Source organism: Cebus imitator, unplaced genomic scaffold (genome assembly GCF_001604975.1).
Source record: "Cebus imitator isolate Cc_AM_T3 unplaced genomic scaffold, Cebus_imitator-1.0 Scaffold50, whole genome shotgun sequence".
Taxonomy (NCBI): domain Eukaryota; kingdom Metazoa; phylum Chordata; class Mammalia; order Primates; family Cebidae; genus Cebus; species Cebus imitator.
In genome coordinates, this window is record NW_016107365.1 from 7640753 (window position 1) to 7664477 (window position 23725).

Sequence of the window (23725 nt, forward strand, 5' to 3'; positions counted from 1 at the left end):
CGGAGGAATGACATTGAATACAGTCCTGCAGGATGGTTAGTCAGATGGTAACACAATGGACAGACTGAAGGAAGGATTGGGAGTAAGGAAGAATTTACCGTAGTTTAGGAATGAGGTGAAAAAGACTAAAGTATGGCAGTGAGAAGGCTTAGAAAGAGCATTTATATTAAAGACACTGGAAACTGAGGCACAGGGAGATTAATACTGCCAATGTCATTAAAAAAGTGAATGGTAGAACCACTGTAGAATTAGAAAATGCTTCTTCTAACTTGGATCATAATAAGCTGTCTTCCCATACAACATGTAACTTTTCAGATAGAATCTAAATGCATGTTTGTTTATTCCTTTGTACAACTATCCCCCCACCCATCCTCCATCCATCTTTTTAAAATATTAGAATGCCCATGTAAGGAATTAAAAAACTGAATAAGAAACAGCCTCCGATTTCAGCTGTGGCTTGGCTAAACGCCAAGAGACAAGAGAAGAAAATTCACACCACAAGCAAGTTCTGCTCTTTTTTAAAAAAAGATGGGTTTTAATATCATTTCAGAAGATGTGTGCTCTGGTACTAAAGAGATGATTGTGCATATGTTTGCAGGTATGGCAAGATGAAAGTGGGCACTAAAAGCTTATCCTAAAGTGAATTCTAAGGCCAGCTGACTGTGCTGAAGTATTTAATTAGTAATGTGTAAAAAAACAAAGTAACTCTATAGGGCTTTAAAAAATATATCATGGCATATAAGTTGAAATGAAATATCATATCCACCTGTCAAATTAGAAGAGGGAATTTTAAAATACAAAATCCAGCATTGGTGAAGATACAAGGAATATAAGAATATTCCTTACATTGTGCCCCTCCAAAACTCATGCTGAAACCTAATCCAAACTATGGTGGGGACTCCAGTAGGTAATTAGGTTATAAGGGTTCTGCCCTTATGAGTGGGATTGATGCCCTTATAAAAGAGATATGAGGGATGTGGTATTTCCTCCTTCTGTCCCATGAGGACACAGCAGCGACTATCTTTGAAGCAAAGCGAGCCCTCACCAACACCAAATATGCTGGCACCCTGATGATCTTGGAATTTCCAGCCTCCAGAACCATGAACAATTTATTTCTGCGATTTATAAATTACCCAGCTTAAGGTATTTTGTTATGCCAGCTCAAAGGGACTAAGACAGCGTGTAAGAGTAGTGACTTCTGAGCTGGATCAGCCTGCCAACGGAAGATCTGGGGGAATTGTTCTCAACAGAGGAACAGTAGAAAGGCCCTTGGCAGAAATGAGCCCAGTGTGTGTGACAAATGCATAAAAACAGAGTAGTATGATATGTAGATAAGGAGACAGGGGTCAGATCATCTACGGTCTGAGAATCATAGGAAAGAAGTATGGGCTTTAATTTAAATGCAAAATTAAGCCATTTAATTAAAGGGTTTAAAACAAGAAAGAAATAAGATCTGATTTTATCAGCAGTTTCTCAGTAGGATGAATTTCTAGAAAAGAACTGCTAGGTCAAAGGGTATGTACAATTTAAGTTTTGATAGATATTGCTAAAATGACTCCAAAGAGCTGTACCTATTTATATTCCTACTGAAAACATGCACATCTATTTCTCCACACCTTAGCAACACTGGATGATACGAAACCTCAAAATCTTAGCCAATATGTAAAACATGATTCAAATTTAACTCCAATTTTATTTTTAGTTTATCTGTTATTTCTGTATATTAAGTATATGCCATGGCTATTGGGGACAGGGCAGGTAAATAGCATAAACAGAAAAGATCTATGACAGAATGAAATAACCTAAAACATAACTCATTCCCAGCACAGAAAAACTCTACCAAAAAATGGTAGTAGTTTAATATTCATGAAATCTTACTTCTTATTACTCTTTTTCTAGTGCAACAAAGTACCACTCTCTCTCTCTCACAATGCAGGACAATTAAAGGGGACATGGTGAATATATATATCTTTGCACTCTTGAGTGAATATATTTGTAGGATTCTGAATTCTTAGATTTGCTAAACATTTTTTGCAGTTAAAAGAGTGACAGGTATAGCCAAACTGCCCTCTGAAGTCTTTGTAACCCATTTTCATTGGTATCAAAATTGTGTCAATTGGGAGATAGTGATGTCGTTTCCATTTCCATTTCCATTCCTTAATCCCCTACCTCCTTAAGTTAGATGTGTCAATCCCCATAATCCACATTTCACACTGTAAAAGTTGTAAGATATGGATGACTATTTGGCAAAACAAGTATAAATTACTAAAGCAACAGATTTTAAAATGAATTTTGTGTACTTTTATTTGGCCATTTATATTTACTCATATGATAATAAACGGGTATGCTGAATAGATGAAAGAAACAAATACCACTGGTTTCCAAAACTCTCTTGCCTTATTCATCTATAAATCTTTCACAATAAATATTGACATATTTTCGGACACACAAATGAAAGGTACTATAAAAATAAAAAATACTCTTACTAAACACAGAATAAATATTTTAAATTATAATACTTACAATCATCCAGATCTAGAAGTGAAACATCTTTGGCAACAGGAGTTCTATCTTGCTTTGTTTTCTTTTCTTTCTCCTATAAAATAACAAATATTTGATTTGTCACATGTTCTGTTTTAAAAATCCATGGAGTAAGTAGTCCTTAACATTCCAAAACAAACATTTTTTTTTTCTCTGCTTAGTGGTACCAACAAATTAAACTTCTAGATGGTTATATAAAATGTTTTCCTGAATCAACGTTTGTCTCAAGTAGCATATAGTATTTCTTACCCACTATGCAAACTGTTAATTATTTTAAACTATTTAATGCTTAAAAATTATAAATGTCAGAAGAAAATTTAAAGGTATGTAATTATTTTATAATCTGACAACTTCTTGCTAACATAATGTAAAGTGGTTCTTTGGTAGAAAGTGTACAAATACTCTTGAAAATAACTTTTAAACAGGTTTACTTAAGAAAAAACACTCAATATATGCATAGCTCTGACACTTTTGATGGTCTTGTGATAGGTCAGCCTTTTCTGATATAGTTTGTGACAGGCACTGTACTAGATATTTTATGTTTCTTTTCTTTTTCTTTTTTGAGACAGAGTCTCACCTTGTCGCCAGGTGCCAGGCTGGAGTGCAGTGGCACAATCTCGGCTCACTGCAACCTCCGCCTCCCGGGTTCAAGCAATTCTCCTGCCTCAGCCTCCCGAGTAGCTGGGACTATAGGCGTACGTATGCCACCATGCCCAGCTGATTTTTGTAATTTTAGTAGAGACGGGGTTTCACCATGTTGGCCAGGATCATCTCGATCTCTTGACCTCATGGTCCGCCCACCTCGGCCTCCCAAAGTGCTGGGATTATAGGCTTGAGCTACCGCGCCCAGCCGATATTTTATGTTTCTATACTGGGTTGTATCAAACATCTTTGCCAAAGATATGCATTAAAATCTATAAATGACATTCCCAGGCTCTTTCTTTTTAAAGTTGAAAGGACTCACTCACTCACTTGCTCTACAGTTTTGTAGAGAAAATAAATATTTCAAAACATATCTGCATATAATTAGGGCTTCCCCCAGCAGAGTTTTGCTTATTTGGTCTACTGTACTTACAAAATGTATATACCCATGAACTAGAAAACAGTGCCCCTAAGCCTGAACTACTCACAGTTTGGTTAGAGATTCAGAAAAAAAATTTGTAAGTCTTTAAGAAAGAAAACAGTATAAATTAAGTGCAGTACTAGTAGCATTACAAACAACTAAAGGTCAACAAAGAGTAGAATGTTAAAGAAATATAATTGGGTCAAAGTTTTTCTTTCTAATCTATACTATTTTTTACATTAAATTTTCTCAAATTAAAGACCAAAACTAAAGTTTCTGCTAAAATGTTTTGATTTAATCATTCATTCATTCAATGGGTATGTATAGAATTTTAAATATATATTAGATTCTGTGCCAACCAATGGAAATAACAGCTAAGACAGACATAGTCCTGCCTTCAAATAACTTATAATCTATCAAAAAAGTCTACAGCTTATTGTTAATGTGATTATAAATATTTCTGAAGTACTCCTCTAGCCATGAGAAGGTATCAAGGTATGAAGAAAAATATATTTTATCACCATTTAAAGTTTATACAGTGTTAGAGCTCCTACAACAGTGCACACACATGAACAAAAGCACTACATAAAATTATACATAGGTAACATTTTAAAATAATTTAAATTTCCCTTGCTTTTTCCCTTATGCCAATACTCAGAAACTTCAAAAATCACATAATAATATACATTATTAATACACTTAGAAAGGCACTAGTTTTCTTCTCCAAAGTAATTATTTTTATCACTGAACACTCCAAGTCATCTAGATAAGCTTTAATTTTCATTCCTTATTTAAAGATAAAAAAAATAGTATTTGTCCCCCTCTCCATTTCTCAAATGAGTAAACAATGTCTAAGATGTGGAAAAAAAATAGAAGAAATGTTAGTTTTGAGGCTAAAATTTAAAAGTTGCAAGTAAATGAAAACAGGTGCAGAATGAAAATGCCATCTCAACTAGAATATTATTCCTGTGAAGAAAGAACATATAACAAAAAGAGCATATCATCATGTGACTTATCAAAATGCTATGCTGAACACAATCGGTGTAGCTTCCCATAAGCTACAATGGTGCATGACTGTCTTTATGAAACTGTAACCTCCCCACCTGAAAAATTAGAAACCTATCAAATCAAGATAAAGTTAAAGCTGAAGGCAAGTCTGTATCTTATTTTCTACTTCACGGCCAAGAGTGTGTAATAATATCTATTAAATACACATCAGGTCACATACAACACAGAACAGAGGTGCATGTGAAATTGGCATAATCTCCTATTAGAAGCTTAGAACACAGAGAAAAAAGGCTTTCAAAAGGACAGAATTTCATTGACTTTCTGAGAACAGCAAATAACCAGTGACTAAAATACAACATTAGCAATAGATAATGGTCATTTCTACTGAATTGAAAAACCCTTGCATTCTGAATCAAGGCTATAAAATGCTTCATAATGTGCTTGGTATTCCTCTCTTATATTTCATTTTTCATTTTAAAAAATCCATAGTAAGTTCAAAACATTTTCATACTTAAAGAATCTACTATAAAAATAAAATTCTGAATTCTAAACAAAGAAGTTAAGAGCTCTATTCCATCAAACATTTCTCCATTTGCAATTCATCTTGGTAATAGAGACAGAACCTGGGTAAATGCATACAGGACTTGAGGCAGGAGATTTTTCTTGCTCAATGCATAATTCATGTGCTCCGCCTGCAAAGTGTGTAAAATGAGAATTTCACACCACAGCATGAGCCATGGAACTGCAGAGAAAAGGCAGATGAAATCATATTTTACTGTGCGATTTTATTTCTTACCCTCCCAATATTTATACAAAACCATCATTGACAAACCAAACACATTGACAGATCACCCACTGTTTCCATTGTGTTAGTACTTGAGAAGAGATCAGGCAGAAAGATAGACAATTTGTTTTTGTATATTTTTTTAAATAGAGGATTAGGTTTTTAACAGCTGAGTGGCTGTATTAGACTTTTATAAGGACAACAGTAACTGGTCTTAGAATCTCACCACAAAAAAATACCTAGTTATCAATTCATCATTCTCAAATCTTCGTTTTGTTTCTATGGTATTCAATTATACACTTCAACACATCAACATTTTCAAATGCAACAACAAAGTCATGGGGTTAAAAAAACTGATTTCTATTTAATGTGTTTCATTTCAAATAATAAATAAAATATCCTGGAAATACTTATTAACCTCCAAATAATACAAACAAAAATATGTACCATATACCTGAAAATATTTTTTATGTATTATGCATGTTCATTTTCATGCTGATTTTTTAAAAAGGCAAGTAGCAAAAAAGATCTGACATGACAAGCATCAAATATGTAACCTAAGAGAAAACCATTGTAAAGAGGTTTGAAATTTGAAACTATAAAATAGGATAAGCAGTATGTAAAGTCTGTCAAAGCCACACTGTGCTTTGAAATCAACAAGAAGTCAAAGCTAACTTCTGGTCTCACAGGACAACATATTTGCATGAAATATTTTCAATTAGAATTATCAACCAAGGACAATTCAAAGATTTTCTTTCCTTCAAGTTAACTGACAAATATGATTTTAAAAATCTGAGGCTCACATTTAAACTTGGGCTTTAAAACAAAAGTACGCTGCCAGTAAATTGAGACTTCTTTATAAGTTAAAAACAAGTCTAACCCACGAAAACAAACCTTGTCCTATCAGAGTATAACTACTTCAATAAGAAAGCCTGCTTACTGGCTTTCACTTCCTTTTAAAGGTCTCAATTGCAATTGAATAATATTTTTATTTTAGAGAAAATATAAATGAAATTGGGAAAGACATAAGCTGAGAGACAAGGCTTTGTATTACCATAGTAAACTCAATATTCTTCAATATTTATAAACATTATATAATTGCAACATACAAAAATAGTTGTAAAAACATAATTAAAGCTTGCGTATTTCTCAAATAGAACATAAAACCAATAAAAAAAATAGCTCATTTCACTCTTATCCATAATTTATTTCATACCACATGCCAAGTATACTTTACCCCCAAGAATCTTTCAAATAAAACATCTTTATCTCCAGAATCTTTTATTAAGGCAAATCTTAACATTTACTGACATCCAGACACCAGTCACAATACTAGTGACGGATCCTTAGAGCACTTAAGAGATTTAATCAGTTTCTTTGCACCTCTCAATAGGAATTAGCAAAGTTTTGAGACACAAATAATATAACCTGAGATAAAAACAACTGATAAGGGCATCTCAAACACTGCTAGGTATATACAGTTGGTACTGTTTTCTTCATAGCTAGTATGTACATTAATCTTAACTTTAATTCAAATATTGAAATGCTTTTAATATTAAGTGCAAGTACATTAAATGCTTTATGTTTATTTCACATTGGTGATTATGCTTTACACAGTTTATGTAATTAAAATGTTAATATATATAAGAAAAATACATAAAATTTACTCACAATAAATTATGATTTAAAGATTTTATCATTTTAATCATAGATTATCTAAATATTCAGCAATCGATACCCAGACACTATAGATATAAGTAGAATATTGCATCACAAATAAGGTGCGAATAGTGGATTAACAACGTAGCTGAAACAACTATAGTGTATAGGAGCACTCTAATATACTGGGTAGTTATAAGAACACTGAAGCCTAGGTTTTATGAAGATAAAAATTCTGGAAACTTTAAAAGCATTATTTTAAAATAATTTTGTCACCATCTGTTCAACACATAATTTTAACTACAAGTGGAATATAACTTAATTATATCAGTCAAAAATAGGATAAAGTGATATAAATGTGAATCTCTTCCTGACACAATGTGGTGTACATTACTGAGTTTTCTCTCCACTCTTTCATATAAAAAAAATCTTCCCTTTACATTGTGTAAAGTATGTGAAATCACTTAAAATAAGGAATTACTAAAAGTAATTTTGTTATAGGTGTTATTTGGAACAAAAGAATTACTTCATTGAAAGGACTATACAAAAAATATTTCTCAATTAAGTATATTTCAGAAAATAATACCTATACATAAAATATGCTTATCCATCAAAATAATTCTAGCTAAAACAAGGAAATTTTCTCTGGTCATTAGTAATAACATCTGACCTCAAATGAGGACACATCCCAATAAATAACACAAACAAACAAATATGGCACCTGAATGTATGACTATAGTTTCGTGCCTCATGAATATGCTGGGGCATTTAAGAACGTAAACAATCCCCTGTGGTTCTGACCCTTTTGACTGTTCCATTCACATGAGTGATACCCTGTCATCAGTAACATTTTTCATTCCCTGCAGACATTCTCAACCAGTAGAAGTGGAGGGTCACATTGATATGAGGCCACTTTCTCCCTAGCTTTTATTTTCTGTAATAAATGATGCAAAAATAAAGAATAAAGGCATAGAAATAGGAAAAAATACAGTGTGTCAAGAGAACCACAAATATTCCATTAGGATTAGAATTTAGTGTGTGTGGCTGGGCATGGTTGTCCAAATCTGTAATCCCAGCACTTGGGGAGGCTGGGGTAGGTGGATCGCTCAAGCCCAGGAGTTCGAGACCAGCCTGCGCAACACAGAGAAACCCCTCTCTATTAAAAATGCAAAACATTAGCCAAGCATAGTAGTGCATGCCTGTAGTCCCAGCTACATAGGAGGCTGAGGTGGGAGGACCACCTGAGACTTGGAGGTCGAGGCTGCAGAGAGCTGGAATCATGCCACTGCATTCCAGCTTGAGCAACAGAGCAAGACCCTGTCTTAAAAGAAAAAAAAAAGAAACAAAGAAAGAGAGGAAGAGAGGGAGGGAGGGAGGGAGGAAAGAAGGAAGGAGGGAGGGAGGGGGTGAGTAAATGAGGCAGATGATGAAAGAGAGGAAGAGAGGAGAGAGAGAGAGAAAGAAAGGAAAAGAATAAATAAATAAATAAATAAATAAATAAATAAATAAATAAAATGAAAGAGAGAGAGAACAAACGAACACAGGGTGGGTGGAGTTAAGACCATCATGACAGGTGAATTTAATATCCATCTGGTAGTTGTATAGAAGGACTTGGGGTTGTAAAAGCATGGGTCAGAGGATGTCAAATGGCAATGGTCTATGCAGGTAATGAAGAGCTGATCTAGAATAGTGGCAGTAGGGAAAGATAAAACAGACATGAGAAATAATGCACAGAACCTATAGGAGTTGGCAATTATCTAAACAAACAGAATGACAGAGTAGTCAGAGATAATTCTGGGGCTTCAGATCTGGGAGAATGAAAACAATGGTGGTGACAAATGGTAGAGCATGTCTTTTGATTGTATTAGGTTTGGAAAACCAGTAGCCCCAGAGAGGTCTAAAAATTTGGTATGAATTTGGGATGAAAAGCTGAAGCTTATTGTAAAGACTGAAAGACATTACCATGGAAGTAGTTAACATAAATGTTTTAGCTGAAGGTATAGGAGTGAATGAGGTCTCACAACAGAAAAAAATTAGAGGGAAAAAAGAAGACTAAAGAAAAATTCATTGAAAATCAATATTTTGCAAAACTAATGTGTACTAAGTACTAATTTAGGGGCAACGTTCACACTTGGTGTCAGAAGTGGGTAAAAAGTGAAGCAATCAAAAGAATCAAGGGTCAAAAAAGTCAGAAAAAAAGGGATGCAGAGACTTTTAAGTAGTAGGGGAATAGTCATACAAAAAGATCAAGAATAAGAGAAGGCTACTGGGTTTGGGGAAGGTTCACAGCTGACTTTTCAGAGAGCAGTATGTGTTGGAAATAACTGGGTTAAGAAGTACCAGGTGGCAGGATACGTAGATTATTATTCTAAACTCACTCTCACTCATGTACCCACACTCTGTCTTTTCCACTCCCTGGTCCCTCTCTCTCTCTTTAAATGCTGGGAAAAACCTGAATGCTACAGTTGGAAGAAAAGTAACGAATGGAGGAAGATTAAAGGTGCGACGGAGGCAGATGATTATTAACAAAACAAGACCAAAAGGAAGTAGGAATTATCCTTGGGGAAGTGGATGCAGGTCATTTACACAGAGCTGCATTCAAAGAAAAAGGAGGGTAAATGGAGATGATAAGTTAGAGAGCAGAGACACATGAGACACTGACCATGGACGGCAGCTGTCTTCTAAAGAAAGTGGCTAAACTTACAGGCTGTAGGTAAGGGAACAGAATTAAATGTTGACTTACAACTTTTATAGTGTCAAAAGAGTGGAAAAAAAAAGGGAGGGGGAGGACACTTAAGAGTTACAAAAAAAAATTTAGGTTACTTTTAGCATTTGATGTTCTCCAAAACTGTTGATCATTTATGGAATTTTAAAAAATGTTAAAACTGTTGTTTTATAGTTATATAGTGTGATACATTGATGTTTCATATTTTATTTTTAACATAACACCTGAAAGAAGTAAGGTAGGTACTAAGCATTTCTGCTTTACAGATGAGGAAACAGAAACATAAAGATATTCTCTCCCAACAAGTAGAACACTATGCTTATCTCACAGGACTACCACAAAAATTCACTGTTTTGAAAGCCATATATTCAAGGTAACTCCTAGGTCGCATTTTCATGCTTGGTGTCCTCAAAACACATTCTCTGGATGTAAAAAAAAAAAAAAAAGAGAAAAGAAAAGAAAGAGTAATAGTATAGATTTAGTTAGATTGCAGATATAAGGCATATGAATTTTCAGCACTAACATATTGCCATGCTAAATTAAAGTAAAGTACCTACCATCTGCCTTCATTACTCATAATTTAGAGCAGAAGCCACAACACTTTGTGCAAGGAGGACTTTTCCACAATTATAGTTGCATATTATTAGAAAATTGGTATACTCTGTAATTGCATGGTATATGCCAAATCATTCAGAAAGAAATATAAATAAGTAGTTATAGTAGCTCCAAGGTGGAGTATACTTATTCCAATTGCTAAACTAAAGCAAAAAACTCCACAGTCCTGTTTGCCTTTATAGACAGGAAAAGGCATTCTAATATAAAGAAAATAAGCCACCTAAGGGACACATGAACACAAAACTATCAACAATGTGCGTGAAACCCAAATTTCCCAAAGGTCTTGGCTCATTGCAATAGTTTGAATTTTTTATACTGACGTTCTATCGAAAAGATTTTTAACTATCAAGAGATTTAATCTGATCACTGAAAGTCTTTGACAAAGAAGAAATAAAAAGAATCACTGACCTGGAGTGCCACTGTGGCTTTTATTTTGTTTTGTTTTGTTTTTCTCTGGGGGGGCGAAGGGGTACAATACAACATGATGTTCAACCACTGTGGCTTTTTAATGGGATCCTAAAGCTCTGCTTCTAATACTACAGAGGCACTGAAGTCTGTAAGTTTTCAACTGTTTCAAAACTTCCCAAGAATAACTTCCACAGCTTGACACTCAATGATTTCTTGTTCTGTCATTTTAAAAAACACTTCTTACTCTGGGTTATATTTACTGCTGATCTGTAACTCTCTTTATTTTCAATAACATTTTAAACTTGCTGGTAATTTGATGTAAGTATGAAATGCAAGTACACCAATCTCACTATGTGATAACTTTTTATATGAGGCCAGATTAATAAACCATAAAATCTCTTAAGATTTTATGTGAATTTTTAAAAAATAAAAATCTTAGGTTATTTTATATACAGATACAAGTTTTAAATATAAATTCAAGTTTAAGATAGGTTTTAATATACGCAAGAATATATGTGAAATAAGGCAAGACAAATACTAGCCAATTTTTAAAACATTCTTTAACAATAAATCTCTGGAAGGGGGAGGGCAATTGTTTACTTCAATAAATTAATTTTCATCCTTGCCTACTCAGATAACATACTGAAGAAATTCAAGTTAACAGAACAAATAAACAAAAACAATATTGGATTAAGAAGAAATTAAACTGAATGAAAGGCAGGGTTTGAACATATTTTCAACAAACAGAGTAACACAGTTATATATAAAACTACTAACCTTGAAATCTAGCATCAACAAGGTCCATTTTTAGGAAGGGGGTGATTATTAAAAACCAAAAAGATAATTATCATTAGGTCTGAATCCTATACTACTATTTCATTCTTTTAACTAGATCTGAAATCAGATAGAATAAATTTTATGTTAATAACTATATTCTTGCAATATATACTTTAATTTTTTCCTGCTAAGCAGGCCAAGTTCAGTGTTACAAATGTTATTACCAAAAAGCATTATTATTTTATTATATAAGTAGTTCTTACATTTGTTTTTAAATAAATGGCTACTGCAAATTCTTACTAAATAAAGAATGTATATACTTTAATTAAAGCTTTAAAACACAATTATGCAAAATGTCCAATATTTTAAAAGGCCTAATAGACTCAATTACTAATGATGTACGTACACTTACATTTCTTTGCTCAATACTATTTTTGTGACTTCCTTTCACTTCCCCTTCAGCAAAAACCCCCCTTGTCACAACCTAGCCAAGAACAAAAAAGGCCATATGCATAACATTGAGTTCCCTGATTTCAGTGACTAAGGATGAGTTTTTTTAAAGTTTCTAAGTTTTCTGCAGAGTTGGGTTATAAGGGAAAGGCTTACCTAGAAAAAATAAAATCACAGGTGTAGATGACAATGGCGTTTTTTATTTTAGTTGCTATAAGAATATTTACTTTCAATGATAACAAACGTATAATCTCTTACCTTAGTGACTCTTCTGGATTCAGATTCACTTTCAGATCCTGACTCTGATTCAGAATCTGAGGAACTGTCTTCTATTGAACTAGATTCGGCACTGGAAGAATCTGAAGTTTTAGATTTTTCATTTTCCTTCTCCCCATCTTCGGAATCACTATATATAATAGTAAATTTTGAAATATCAACTTTAACTCCTTTATATAAGTAGTTTATATAAAAAGTGGTTAAATTCTAGAATATATCAATAAGGTAATAATAAAGGTATTACTAATAACCAAATTAATCAGAACCCATTCAAATTCAGTTCTATCCTGTCATACACATTTCAAATGCAAAAAGTCACAAAATGACACTAAATAATATCATCAAAAACAATGTAGAAAATATTAAATGTTTCATTTACCAAGAATTAAGTGTCAGCAGTAATAACTTCAAAGATATTTAGGCTGATTTTTTTAAATGCTATCTCAAAATATTAGGTGTGTATACATATCTACATACAGGGTCTCATTGTCACCTAGGCTGGAATACAGTGGTACGATCATGGCTCACTGCAGCCTCTATCTCCTGGCCTCAAGCAATTCTCCCACTTCAGCCTCCCAAGTAGTGGGGACTACAGGCATGTGCCACCACACTTAATTTTATATTTTTTTATAGAGACAGAGTCTCACTATGTTGCCTAGGCTGGTCTGGAACTCCTGGGCTCAAGTCATCTTTCCACCTCAGCCTCCCAAAATGTTGGGGTTTCAGGATTGATCCATCACACCTGGCTTAGTAATATATTTAAATATTTATATATCTGCTTTTGCTAAAACAGATATATTTTATACATTTTGTATACATCTTGTATATATTTTATACATCTTGCATTTTATACATTTTTCTGTCAAAGAAAATTACTACACAAGTTCCCAAATGTGACCTTAAACACATTCTATAAGAAAATGTTAACCAGTTCAAAGCAAATTATTCTAATGTACTGTCTTGCTAAAAATGTAAGCTAATCAAATATAAACTTTAAAAATACCAAATGATCATACCTAAGTGTTTAACATCATTCATTTGTTCACCTGCTCAACAAATATTTATTAATTATTGACTATATGTTGGCATTATGTTAGGTGCTGAGGATAACAATGGGTAGTAAGTTACAGAGGATCTCTGTGTGTCTACCCTATAGAGTCTTCAGTCCTCTGGAGAATATAGATAAGGTGGCAGAGATAATATAGTATGATAAGTAATAAGTAATAAATTACAGTGTGTCAGAACACTATTTGTAGAGACAACTAAATAAACTTAATCCAATCAGGAATGCTTCCTTGAGAATGAGACATATAAGCCAAGATACAGAAATAAGGCCAGTAGATGGGCCAGGAAGCAGTTCTCCAAGGAGAAGCAATAACATGCAAGACGGCCAAACACCCTTCTCTGAGGGGATAAGAGCTGCTTTGTGGTGTTTATATTTTCCTCGAAAGTAAAGGTCTAGTTCTCTCTACCACATGTGTGTGTATTTCTTTTAAGAATCTACTGTGGACCAGAAAGGGCTAGGTATTTCATACCAATGATAACGATTATCTAATTTAAATGCACTCTTCATGGGTACATTATTATTCCATTTAAAATAATGAAGTTAATATTTAGAAAGGTTAAATAACCTGCTCAAAGACATATAACAGGAGGGGCAGAACTGGAACTCAAGCCTATCTCACGCCAAAGTCTGCATTTTTTCCACTATGTCATACTATCTCCCTTCAAATGAAAATACCTTGGAGTGTAAAATTTAAATTTGGTAATAAATATTCATGATTACTAAATGGTAGTTTTTGAAGTTGCTTAAAGCTTATTAAGAGCTTTAAAAAATTACCATACTGACAAAGTTAAAAAAAATTCTAAGAAACAGGGAGAAAAATACAGGGGGAGGGAGAGTAGTGAGGCAAGGGAAGGGTCGATATTTCCTAGAATTGATTTTTGTAGAGGAAATATGATTGCTGTTTATTAAAAATGGAGCCATGGTAACATCTCAGAGCACATGTAATTATATTTGAAGACTGAAAAATATGTTGTTGTTTTTCCCTGGCAAAAAATGGCAATTTATTATCCCCAATTCACTGGTTAAAATGTGTACTTAAAAATATAAGGTTCACAATGTATTTGTAATTCTCCTTGGTGAAGTAAACAATTCTTTTAAATTCAAACATGGGTAAAGAGAAAAATCCATTTCTGAAGAAAAAAGCTAATAAAACTAATGCATGACTAAAAATTTCTAGCACACTGACTTTTGCTATCTGAAAAGACATTTCATGCACTGAACAAAACTTTCCCTTTCTAGAAATAAGACATGTTTTATAACTCGTATCATCACAGATATTCTGATATTAAACGAGAAATATGGAATTTCTCTCAAAGACAAGGCTATTATAAACCAAGTAGCTCCTTTGCTGCAACAAGTGAATGATTCTAAATATATATACAACTTCTGGCTTTTAAGATAAGATTTTAAAAGTAAAAGTTTTATTTTATTATGCATCACTCAATTTTGATGGTAATTATTGTTTACCTTACTGCTTAGAGTTTCAGATGTTAATCTAATGAAAAGAATTTGCTGGTAACTAGGTTTTTAACTTTGCAATGATGAAAAGCCTGTATTAATTTAACCTACAGATTTCATTTGTTCTGAACAGGAAAAACAATATAAATCACTTTTAAAATCATTAAATCCTGACTTAAATTAATAAAGTCATAATTAGGGCATTATGCTGTGTTTGTTATGGAAGTGGCAGGGCGAGCTGCTTTAATTACTGTCTGTAATAAAAGGAGCAGAGAGCGTACTGCGCCCCAATCAGTGCTGTCAGCCACGACTGAGCCGAGCTGCAAGCTCATCAAGTGAGCGGGCAGTAGGCTCTCGCAGAAAGGACCATCATGTGGGCAGAGGCCACTCGCTGACAGCAGTGGGGAAAACAGAGTTGCACAATCCAAGATATTAGCCCCAATTACTCAAAATTTTAATGACATTTTAATACACGATAACGTTAATAATGGGAGATCTTAAAAAGTGCTAACACTTAAATATCCTATGATTGTCTTCCTTCACAGCCCTTGACTCTAATATTTGAGTCATAATCTTTTTAATATAACATTATTTAGAAAAATCAATTGTCTTGGTTACATAATGGCAAAGTGTTGAAGGATTTAATTTTAGCTCTCAGCGAAATTGCTACAAAAGGTAATTAAGTGTTTCATACCTATTGCTCGATCACTTAACTCAGCCTTCCAAGGTTATACCAATTTTTAAAATGTAACCCCAAGATACGTTCAAGTTCAAAATGAAAGCTAAGCATTATAAGTAGGAAAATAATGTGAACAGCTAGCACTTTAATTTTAAAAGGTTTAATATCTGTTTGGGAAAAAATACACACTATTTTCCTCTCACTATTTTTGGACTACCAAGAACTATCTTGCTGGGGCAAAATTTCACAGAGTATTTCTTTGAAGGAAATTCTGACAAAATAAGTTACCTTTTTCCTTTGGCTTTTGAGTTCCTCTTGGCTGTTCTTTTGTTTTCTTGGCCTGAGTCCCTTCCACTGTCACTGTCCTGCTCACTGGAGGAGTCCTCACTGCTGTCCTCACTGCTGTCTCCTTCCTCCCCACTTTGGCCTTGTTCTCCACTTTCACTTCCAGATTCACTCTCTGAAAAACAGAACCAGATGTTCTTAGATTTATAGTCATTTAATTAAACACACAGACACCTGTAACTGTCAATATTCATCACAAATAAAACCAGATGTTGAATTTCAGTTCAGCGGACATCACTTGTTCAATACTTTATTCCCACATCCCATTCTTCAGCTCTATGGATTCCTTTAGCACAGTGAGCTTCAGGGCATGCAAACAGAGAGAGGATGCTCTGACAGTGAGCAGAGGAAAGCTAAGCAAAGGTGAACCAAATAAAACAAACTTGAGGGAATCCCACTTTTTAAACCCCAACATATCTAGCTATGTCAAAAACTTTCTCTTAAAGAATTACTAGGGATTGATATAAGGCTAAAGAAATAATTTTGAATTCTTCTGCTTGTAATGGGAAATTCTATTTAGAGTAAAAGAAGGCAACAGTTGAATCTTAGGAACAAATTTTGAGAGGAAAATGAGCCATTCGAATCACCTGGAAAAACCTCCAGATTCAAAAGAAAAAAAAAAAAAAAAAAAAAAAAAGAGTTACTAGTTATTTGAGCTAGTAAAGGAGTCTTCATAGGTGAAAGAGATGATAAAGTTACATTGAGGGATTATACTTTTAAATGTTTTATGTATAAATTATGGTATAATATGACTCTTTGAAGAAAATACACAAAAATATATGTACAAATTTAAAGTGAAGCATAATTGTTTACTATTTAAAATGACTATAACTACAGAGCTGCATCCCAGAAAAAAGGGCAAACTGTTGCCCTGCTTGTGATCTACGTAATGAAGCACTTTTAGGCAGGAACATAACCTTTAATTAAAACATAAAACATCATGAAGATCCACCACAGTGAAAAGCTAGGACTGCCTGTATTCTTTTAAGATGGCTTGCAAGGGGTACAGATTCAAATCCCGGCTCTGCTACTTGCCAGTTGTAAAACTGGGCAAGTTACTCAACTTCTCTGGGTCTTGGTTTCCTTTTCAGCAAATGGAGATAATAATACTAGTTACTTTACAGAGCTGTTGTGAAGATTAAATGATTTGAAACATGCAAAGGTGATTAGAACACAACAGGGTCTGCCATAGGGCAAGGCACTCGTCACTATCATCATTTACAAACAGGAAAATTTATTTTTCTAAAATAAAACTATTAAATAAGGACATTTTAAATTGGTGGTGATATCCAAGTTATACACACATACATATTAAGTCAGATAACTGGCTTAGGCCATAAACAATGAAAAGAAATTCCAGCATCTAAGTTACTCTCTCATGTTATCACATGGGACCGCAACACAAATCTGGGGCCAGCTCACTTCAGGCACCATTGTTTAAATTTTCAAGTCAGTAAAATCTTAGAGAAAATTTGTTTATTCTCAAAAACGCTTGCTATCTGGAAAACACAATCTCATAGCTTAATGAGACAAGCTTTCTTTTTTCCTCTGGCAGCTACAGAACTCCTGCCACATGGCTCATTATTATATGTATTCAGACAAACTCATAAAAAGCTGTAATGTTAATGGAATATTTCTAAAATGTTTTAAAAATGGTCAGCCTATGAATAGGCATGGGCCAGTGCATACATATAATGGAGACAAATATCTATATGTAATTCTATAAAATAAAGAAGTACATGATTACACAAACAGATCATTGCAACATGTCTATATTACTCCTGAAATTCCATACTTTTTAATATCGACTTTCTCAATTAAGTTATTTTTCTACTCTTCAGCTGATTACTTCAGAGGGTAATGTATCACAGGTTAATTTATCAGATACTAAAAACAAAGACTTTTGATAAGAAAGAGAAAAAAAAAAGAGTGAACGACCTTAGAGTAGGGTAGTAGATAATCAAGTAAGAGTGATGGGCCCTGGTTCTCCAGGGAATAAAAATTTTAGAGAAAGTTGGGTGTCACTTGGTCTTGTGTCAGATTTGCCTATTATGTTAACTGTTAATAAGAACATCAGAAAGTAACTCCAATATATTTTTCATTATGCAAATCACTCATAGAACTTTAGCAATGAAGAGACTTTAAGAAATAGTTAAGGCTACCCACCCCCTTTCATTTGTCTGATACAGAGAAAAGTAGGTGCCTTATTCAATTTGCATAGTTAAAACCCAGGGCTTCTAAATCCTTCCTATTAAGCATTCTTTTCACTGCATATAGTTATCCTCTATCTTTAGTTTGATTCTTTTATAGTATATAGAGACTTAATAATTTTAGCTTTATCTCTACAGAGGTTCACAGAAAGAGATGACTATAAAATACAAAGGCTTTTCAAGGTATAAAATAAACTTTACATTTTTATAAAAGAAAGTTACTTTTAAAGACCCCACTAAAAGTTTATCAAGGGTAAAATTGTGTTTTTCAACAGATATAACAGGCATTGTGGTTTAGAATTCAGATGAGTTCCTGTTTTAGCTATACCAATGTATTAGCTATTGTCCAAGAGACACTGTCAAGCAAAAAGGGAATTTAGTAAAGTAATTAAAAATTACTTTGAAAACTAAACAGTGATACATAAATGAAAGGGATTATTTTGATAATACAAATTTCACTTAAAACCACCTGCTGAATATTACGGATTAGGCCTGTTGTTTTTGAGAGACAGCATGTAATCCACTATGTAAACAGTACATGCCAATACATTATAAAACCCACCACTGTCACTGCTACTATCAGAAGAGTCCTCCTCCTCCTCAGATTCAGAATAGAACTTCTTAGCAGAATTCTCTTGCTTTGCTTTTCCTGCTGGGGTCCATTCTTTGGCCTGTTTAAACAAATAAAATAAATATAAATGAACTCTCATTAAGGAATTTAGACTTCTGGCAAACTTAATCATTAAGAATATAACTGAATTCAAAAGAAAGCTTAAGGCCTCAACAGAGAATGCAACTGTTAGGAGTCCTGGTATTAAGGCTGATTCACTCAACTCCTAAATATACAACAGAAACTCACCAGGGCCCGTTAGGTTAAACCAACTATCTTCTTTTAAACACATAATTTTTTAAAACTTTTGTGTTTGTAGGCCCACAGAAGATTTAAACAAAAGTAATATATCCTAAAATAGGTAAGCACCATTAGAAATAGATTCAATAACTGCAAAAACAAACACAAGTTAATAGCTTGACATTGAAGTAAAAGAGAGAAAAAATAAGTAAAAAAAATATTTAGTGTAGGCAATAAACTTCCCCAACCATCTCAACAGTCTTAATCCTGGAGTCATCCTGGACTTCTCCCTTTTTCTCGTATCCTATACATCTAAACCATCAAGAAATCCTGTAGTTACCCTGGTCTGACCCATCCTACTCTTCTGGACTACTCATTACCTTGCTTCTTCTGCCCCTAGCAAATGAAGTTTGCACAACACAGTATCTAGAATGATTCCATTAAAACCTAAATCAGATGAAGCTCCTTTTTGGCCTGAAACCCTGTAATGGCTTCCCATTTTACTCAGAGAAAAAGCTGATGTCCCTACAACAGACTGCACAGCTTGACACAACCATCGATTCATGACTGCCCCACAACGACTGTCCCTGTCCCCACCTCTCTGACCTCTTGCTGCTCACCCTCTTGCCTGATCTGCTCTGGCCACGCTTTCCTGGTCCTCCAAATGTACCAGGCATGCTTCCAGCTTACAGCCTTCCCCCTAGCTTTTGCCACTTCCAACACCATTCCCCTCCACCTTTTTTTTTTTTTTTTTTTAAATCACAGCATGTATTACTTTTTAACATACTATACAATCTACTTGTTTTTTTTTAACTGGTTGGTTTATCCTTGGCAGAATGTAAGTTTCTGGAGAGCAGAGAATTTAAAATATTTTGTTCAATTTTAAGTGTGGCTGACACGATAAATACTAATTATACTTATTAGCCTCTTAAAGACTTTAATATTAAATTCAGAAAATATGCTTAAGAAAAATATTGACTTTAGTGTTTATTAAATATAGTATTAGTAGTAGCATTTACTAATATGATCCCCTTTAACAACTTTAATACAGTGTATTAGTTTGCTTTTATAGTCATGACCTTGATTCGTCAAGAAATTAAATCATGTTTCATATATAATTTTTTAAAGAGCAGGGAAATGTATACTTCTGAAAAGGTCAAAATAGTTGAGACTCATTTATTTATTGTACCTTTGAATTTTTACTATGTGCAAGTCTTTGCTAGAGTACATATTTTGTTGTAAAGGAATCTACGGCATGACAGAAGTTCTTATTCAAGATGTTTCTCTGCACTGAATATACAATAGAACCAGCTGAGAAGAGTTTTTAAATGTTAGTACAAACAATAAAAATATTAATACTAAAAAAACGAATACCTGAGTTCACCTCCTGAAATTCTGATTTGATTGGTCTGGTGCACATCTGACCTAGTTTTGCTTTGTTTAAAAATCTCCATATGATTATAATGTGCAGCTACATGTAAAAACCACTGATCTAAGGCCAGGTGATGTGGCTCATGCCTGTTCCCTCAGCACTTTGGGAGCTGAGGCAGGAGGATGGATTGAGCCCAGGAGTTTGAGGCTGCAGTGAGTTATGATCGCACCACTGCACTCCAGCCTGGGTGACAGAGCAAAACCATGTCTCAAAATAAATTAAAAAATAAAACCACTGATCTACAGGGCTTAAGGTATGCTGCTTAAAAAGAGAAGATTCAGTGACGTGGAAAATTACTAACTGGACAGTAACAGCAAATTAATGAGTAAAAATTACTTAAACATATTTGAATAAGATAGCTACGTAAGATCAACAGTATGGCTTTCTTTTATATGTATTTAAAATGCTTCTTTCTACAAAGATAGTATTCTATAAACTAAGCTCTCCTATATTTGGTAAACTCTGAAGTCCATATTTTTCTTAAATCCAAACACATTTCTCTGAGGTCTGATAAAAAGTTTGTTGGATTAATCAGACTAAATCAATAATTTTGGAAAACCAGGCTTCTATGCTTAAAGGTACATTTTTTCTTGACATAGCCATGAACTCTATGGAGTTTCAGGTTTTAAAAGGCCAAAGACGAACACTAAAAATATTTTAATTTTTTATGACCAAAGAACCATATTATCATTCAAAGCAAAAGGAGTAATAGGGAAAAGAGAGGAAGAGAACATAGACACTCATTTGAAAGTTCCTATGAAGGGTAAAGTGTTGATAAATGTGTTTATAAAGCAAAATACCCTTCATATGCAGAAGGTAGTCTTTCTGTAAATGGAGAAGAAAGGACTTCCTAAAACTAAGCAAATAAACTCGTAACTAAGGATCTTCAAAACTTACTGGGATCATAATATAAATATACATTATATTTTATATCCTGGAAACGGTAGTGTGTAATTCAAAGTGACTTCTACTGTCAATCGGATTAGGTTCCCTGTCCTTTTGATTAAAATATCAGATTATCTAAACCTAGGCCATTTTTCTTACTAAGTTATATTTCACAGTAACAAGACTTGACCCTGTAAGATCACTTTACAGGAAAACTAGAATAACATAGTATATTATGTGCATGAAATACAGTGACATGACTTGGAAGGGAGATGAAGTAGAGTGAAAGACAAGAAAAATAACATGGACATTATTTTCTGTATTGTAGCTGCATGTGAAAATAAAACTATCTACATTATTTTTATACTTGACTGTATCTCTCACAGTATAATTTTAAGCCAATTGTCTCACAGTCCAATAGACGGAAGCTGTTTTCTGCACAGCATCAACAGACAGTGAGAGTTTTATCAAACCATGTTCCATCAGTTATAATGATTCTCCCTAAGTTACCAATTATTAATTTCGTAAATATAATAAGCAAAATGAAAAAAATTAATTTGTCTCTGTTGAATTGGACAGGTGAAATGAACATAATTGGTTATGTTTAAGTACTGTCCCAATAAGACAGTTAAGTTAATGCTTAGAAAAGCACATGAAAATGGAAGAAGTCAGCCAACAAACCAATCTACCAGCCAATAAAGGATACTGCTGAGACCAAATTAAACTGCACAGCATTGCTGTCGACTTCTGAAAAGATAATGCTTTTTGGTGGGTGGGGGCAGTAGGGCAGCAAGGAGGTAGGAATAAGGCAGAAGTAGGCGAAAGATAAAAAGATGGCTCTACTTGGGATAAAACATTATGTACTCCATAATGAAAAAAACAAACAAACAAAAACCAGAACCATAAAAACAACAAACAAGCATAATAAGAAATTAGGAGAAAAAGTACGTCCACAGGAGGAACCATAACAAAGAACACTTTATTTATATTCTAGTATCTGATCAAAAGTTGCACAAATAGGCTGGGCACAGTGGCTCACACCTATAATCCCAGCACTAAGGCGGGCAGATCACTTGAGGTCAGGAGTTTGAGACCAGCCTGGCCTACACGGCGAAATCCCATTTCTACTAAAAATACAAAAATTAGCCAGGCATGGTGGTGTGCACCTGTAATCCTAGCTAGTAGGGAGGCTGAGGCAGGAGAATTGCTTAAACCTAGGAGGCAGAGGTTGCAGTGAGCCAAGACAGCACCCCTGCACTCTAGCCTGGGGGACAGAACAAGACTCTGTCTCGAAACAAACAAATAAACAACAACAACAACAAAAAACAAGCAAAAAACAAGTTGTACAAATAAGGCAACTTTTTTGAAGAGTACTTAAGAGTATGCAGATTTGAGTGAAAATCAACAAACTCAGCTGCAAGGAGGGACAGACATGTAATTGGTTCTTATATTTTTACATATTTCTAGTGTTATGAATTTTTAGCCATCTCTAAGTACAGATCATTTGTAACAACATAAAAATGATGGTGCTAAGTACTAAGGATAATACAGATTTACAAACAAGCTCAATGTCCCTCTCCTCATATTACATAATAAAACATATAACAGCGTGGACAATGAACTCAGACCTGGGTTGGAATATGGTTCTATCACTTACTAGCCATGTGAACTTAGGCAATTTACTTAGGTTCTCTGAGACTTGGCTTCCTCATCTGCAAAATGGGAATAACAATAACCATCACTTAGGATCATTATTAGGTTTAAACAAGATAATTTTTGAAAAACATTATCATAGTACACTGTCAGGGTTTCCTAAATGGTGCTATTGTTAGTTCTGGCCATGCTTCAAAGCCAAGATAAGTTGGAGTGGTTAAGAGAAACATTATTTATCAGAGGAATCAAATTACGTGGCTATGATCATTATAGAAATTCTATTTATTAAAGTAATAAAGGTTTTCTTCTACTGTCTACAGAAAAGTTAAGAGCAAGAAGGTTAACTCACTTTCCCACAGGAATTAGTAAAGAACTCCAGTTATCTGAATCCTAATTCAATGCATCTTTCCAACCAGAAAAGTATCTAGAATATAATTCTTAACTGTTCTTTGTTTGTTAATTCTACATTTTAAAGTATTAGATATATTTCACATAATTTTTAAATATAATCAGAAGACCTTTCTCCTTATTTTTCTTGTTTATATAAGAAAGAGAGAAACAGATATTAGAAAAGAATGTTAATTCTTTGATCTCAATGGCCAGCATTTTTTGAAAGATTGAGAAAAAGGGCATTTATACAGCAATTTTTTTTTTTTTTATCAGAAACCACTATATTATTCACTTTGTGACCTTGTCAAAGGACATTTTTGGTACACAATGCTCCCTATTTATGTTCAGGTTTCATATAAAAATAGTTCATCAGAAAATCTAGAAGAACACTTTGTATGGTTTTTCTGAAAAAGAACAGCAAAAATTATTCAGAAAGATATTGTCAGGAAGC

General features: G+C 33.8%; 1 protein-coding gene across 6 annotated transcripts in view; it reads right to left on the reverse strand.

Annotated features, from left to right (window-relative positions):
* AP3B1 (adaptor related protein complex 3 subunit beta 1) overlaps positions 1 to 23725 on the reverse strand; it is a 271317-nt gene that overhangs the window by 85587 nt on the left and 162005 nt on the right. For all 6 annotated transcript variants that reach the window (XR_001824965.2, XM_017527703.2, XM_017527701.2 and 3 more), the window contains exons 18-21: positions 18627 to 18735; positions 15798 to 15969; positions 12289 to 12436; positions 2524 to 2596 (exon numbers count right to left, since the gene is read on the reverse strand). Coding sequence is in view for 5 of the 6 variants with exons in the window: in XM_017527703.2 (XP_017383192.1) it covers positions 2524 to 2596; positions 12289 to 12436; positions 15798 to 15969; positions 18627 to 18735 (502 nt within the window). In the remaining variant the exon portion in view is untranslated. The remainder of the gene's footprint in view (positions 1 to 2523; positions 2597 to 12288; positions 12437 to 15797; positions 15970 to 18626; positions 18736 to 23725) is intronic.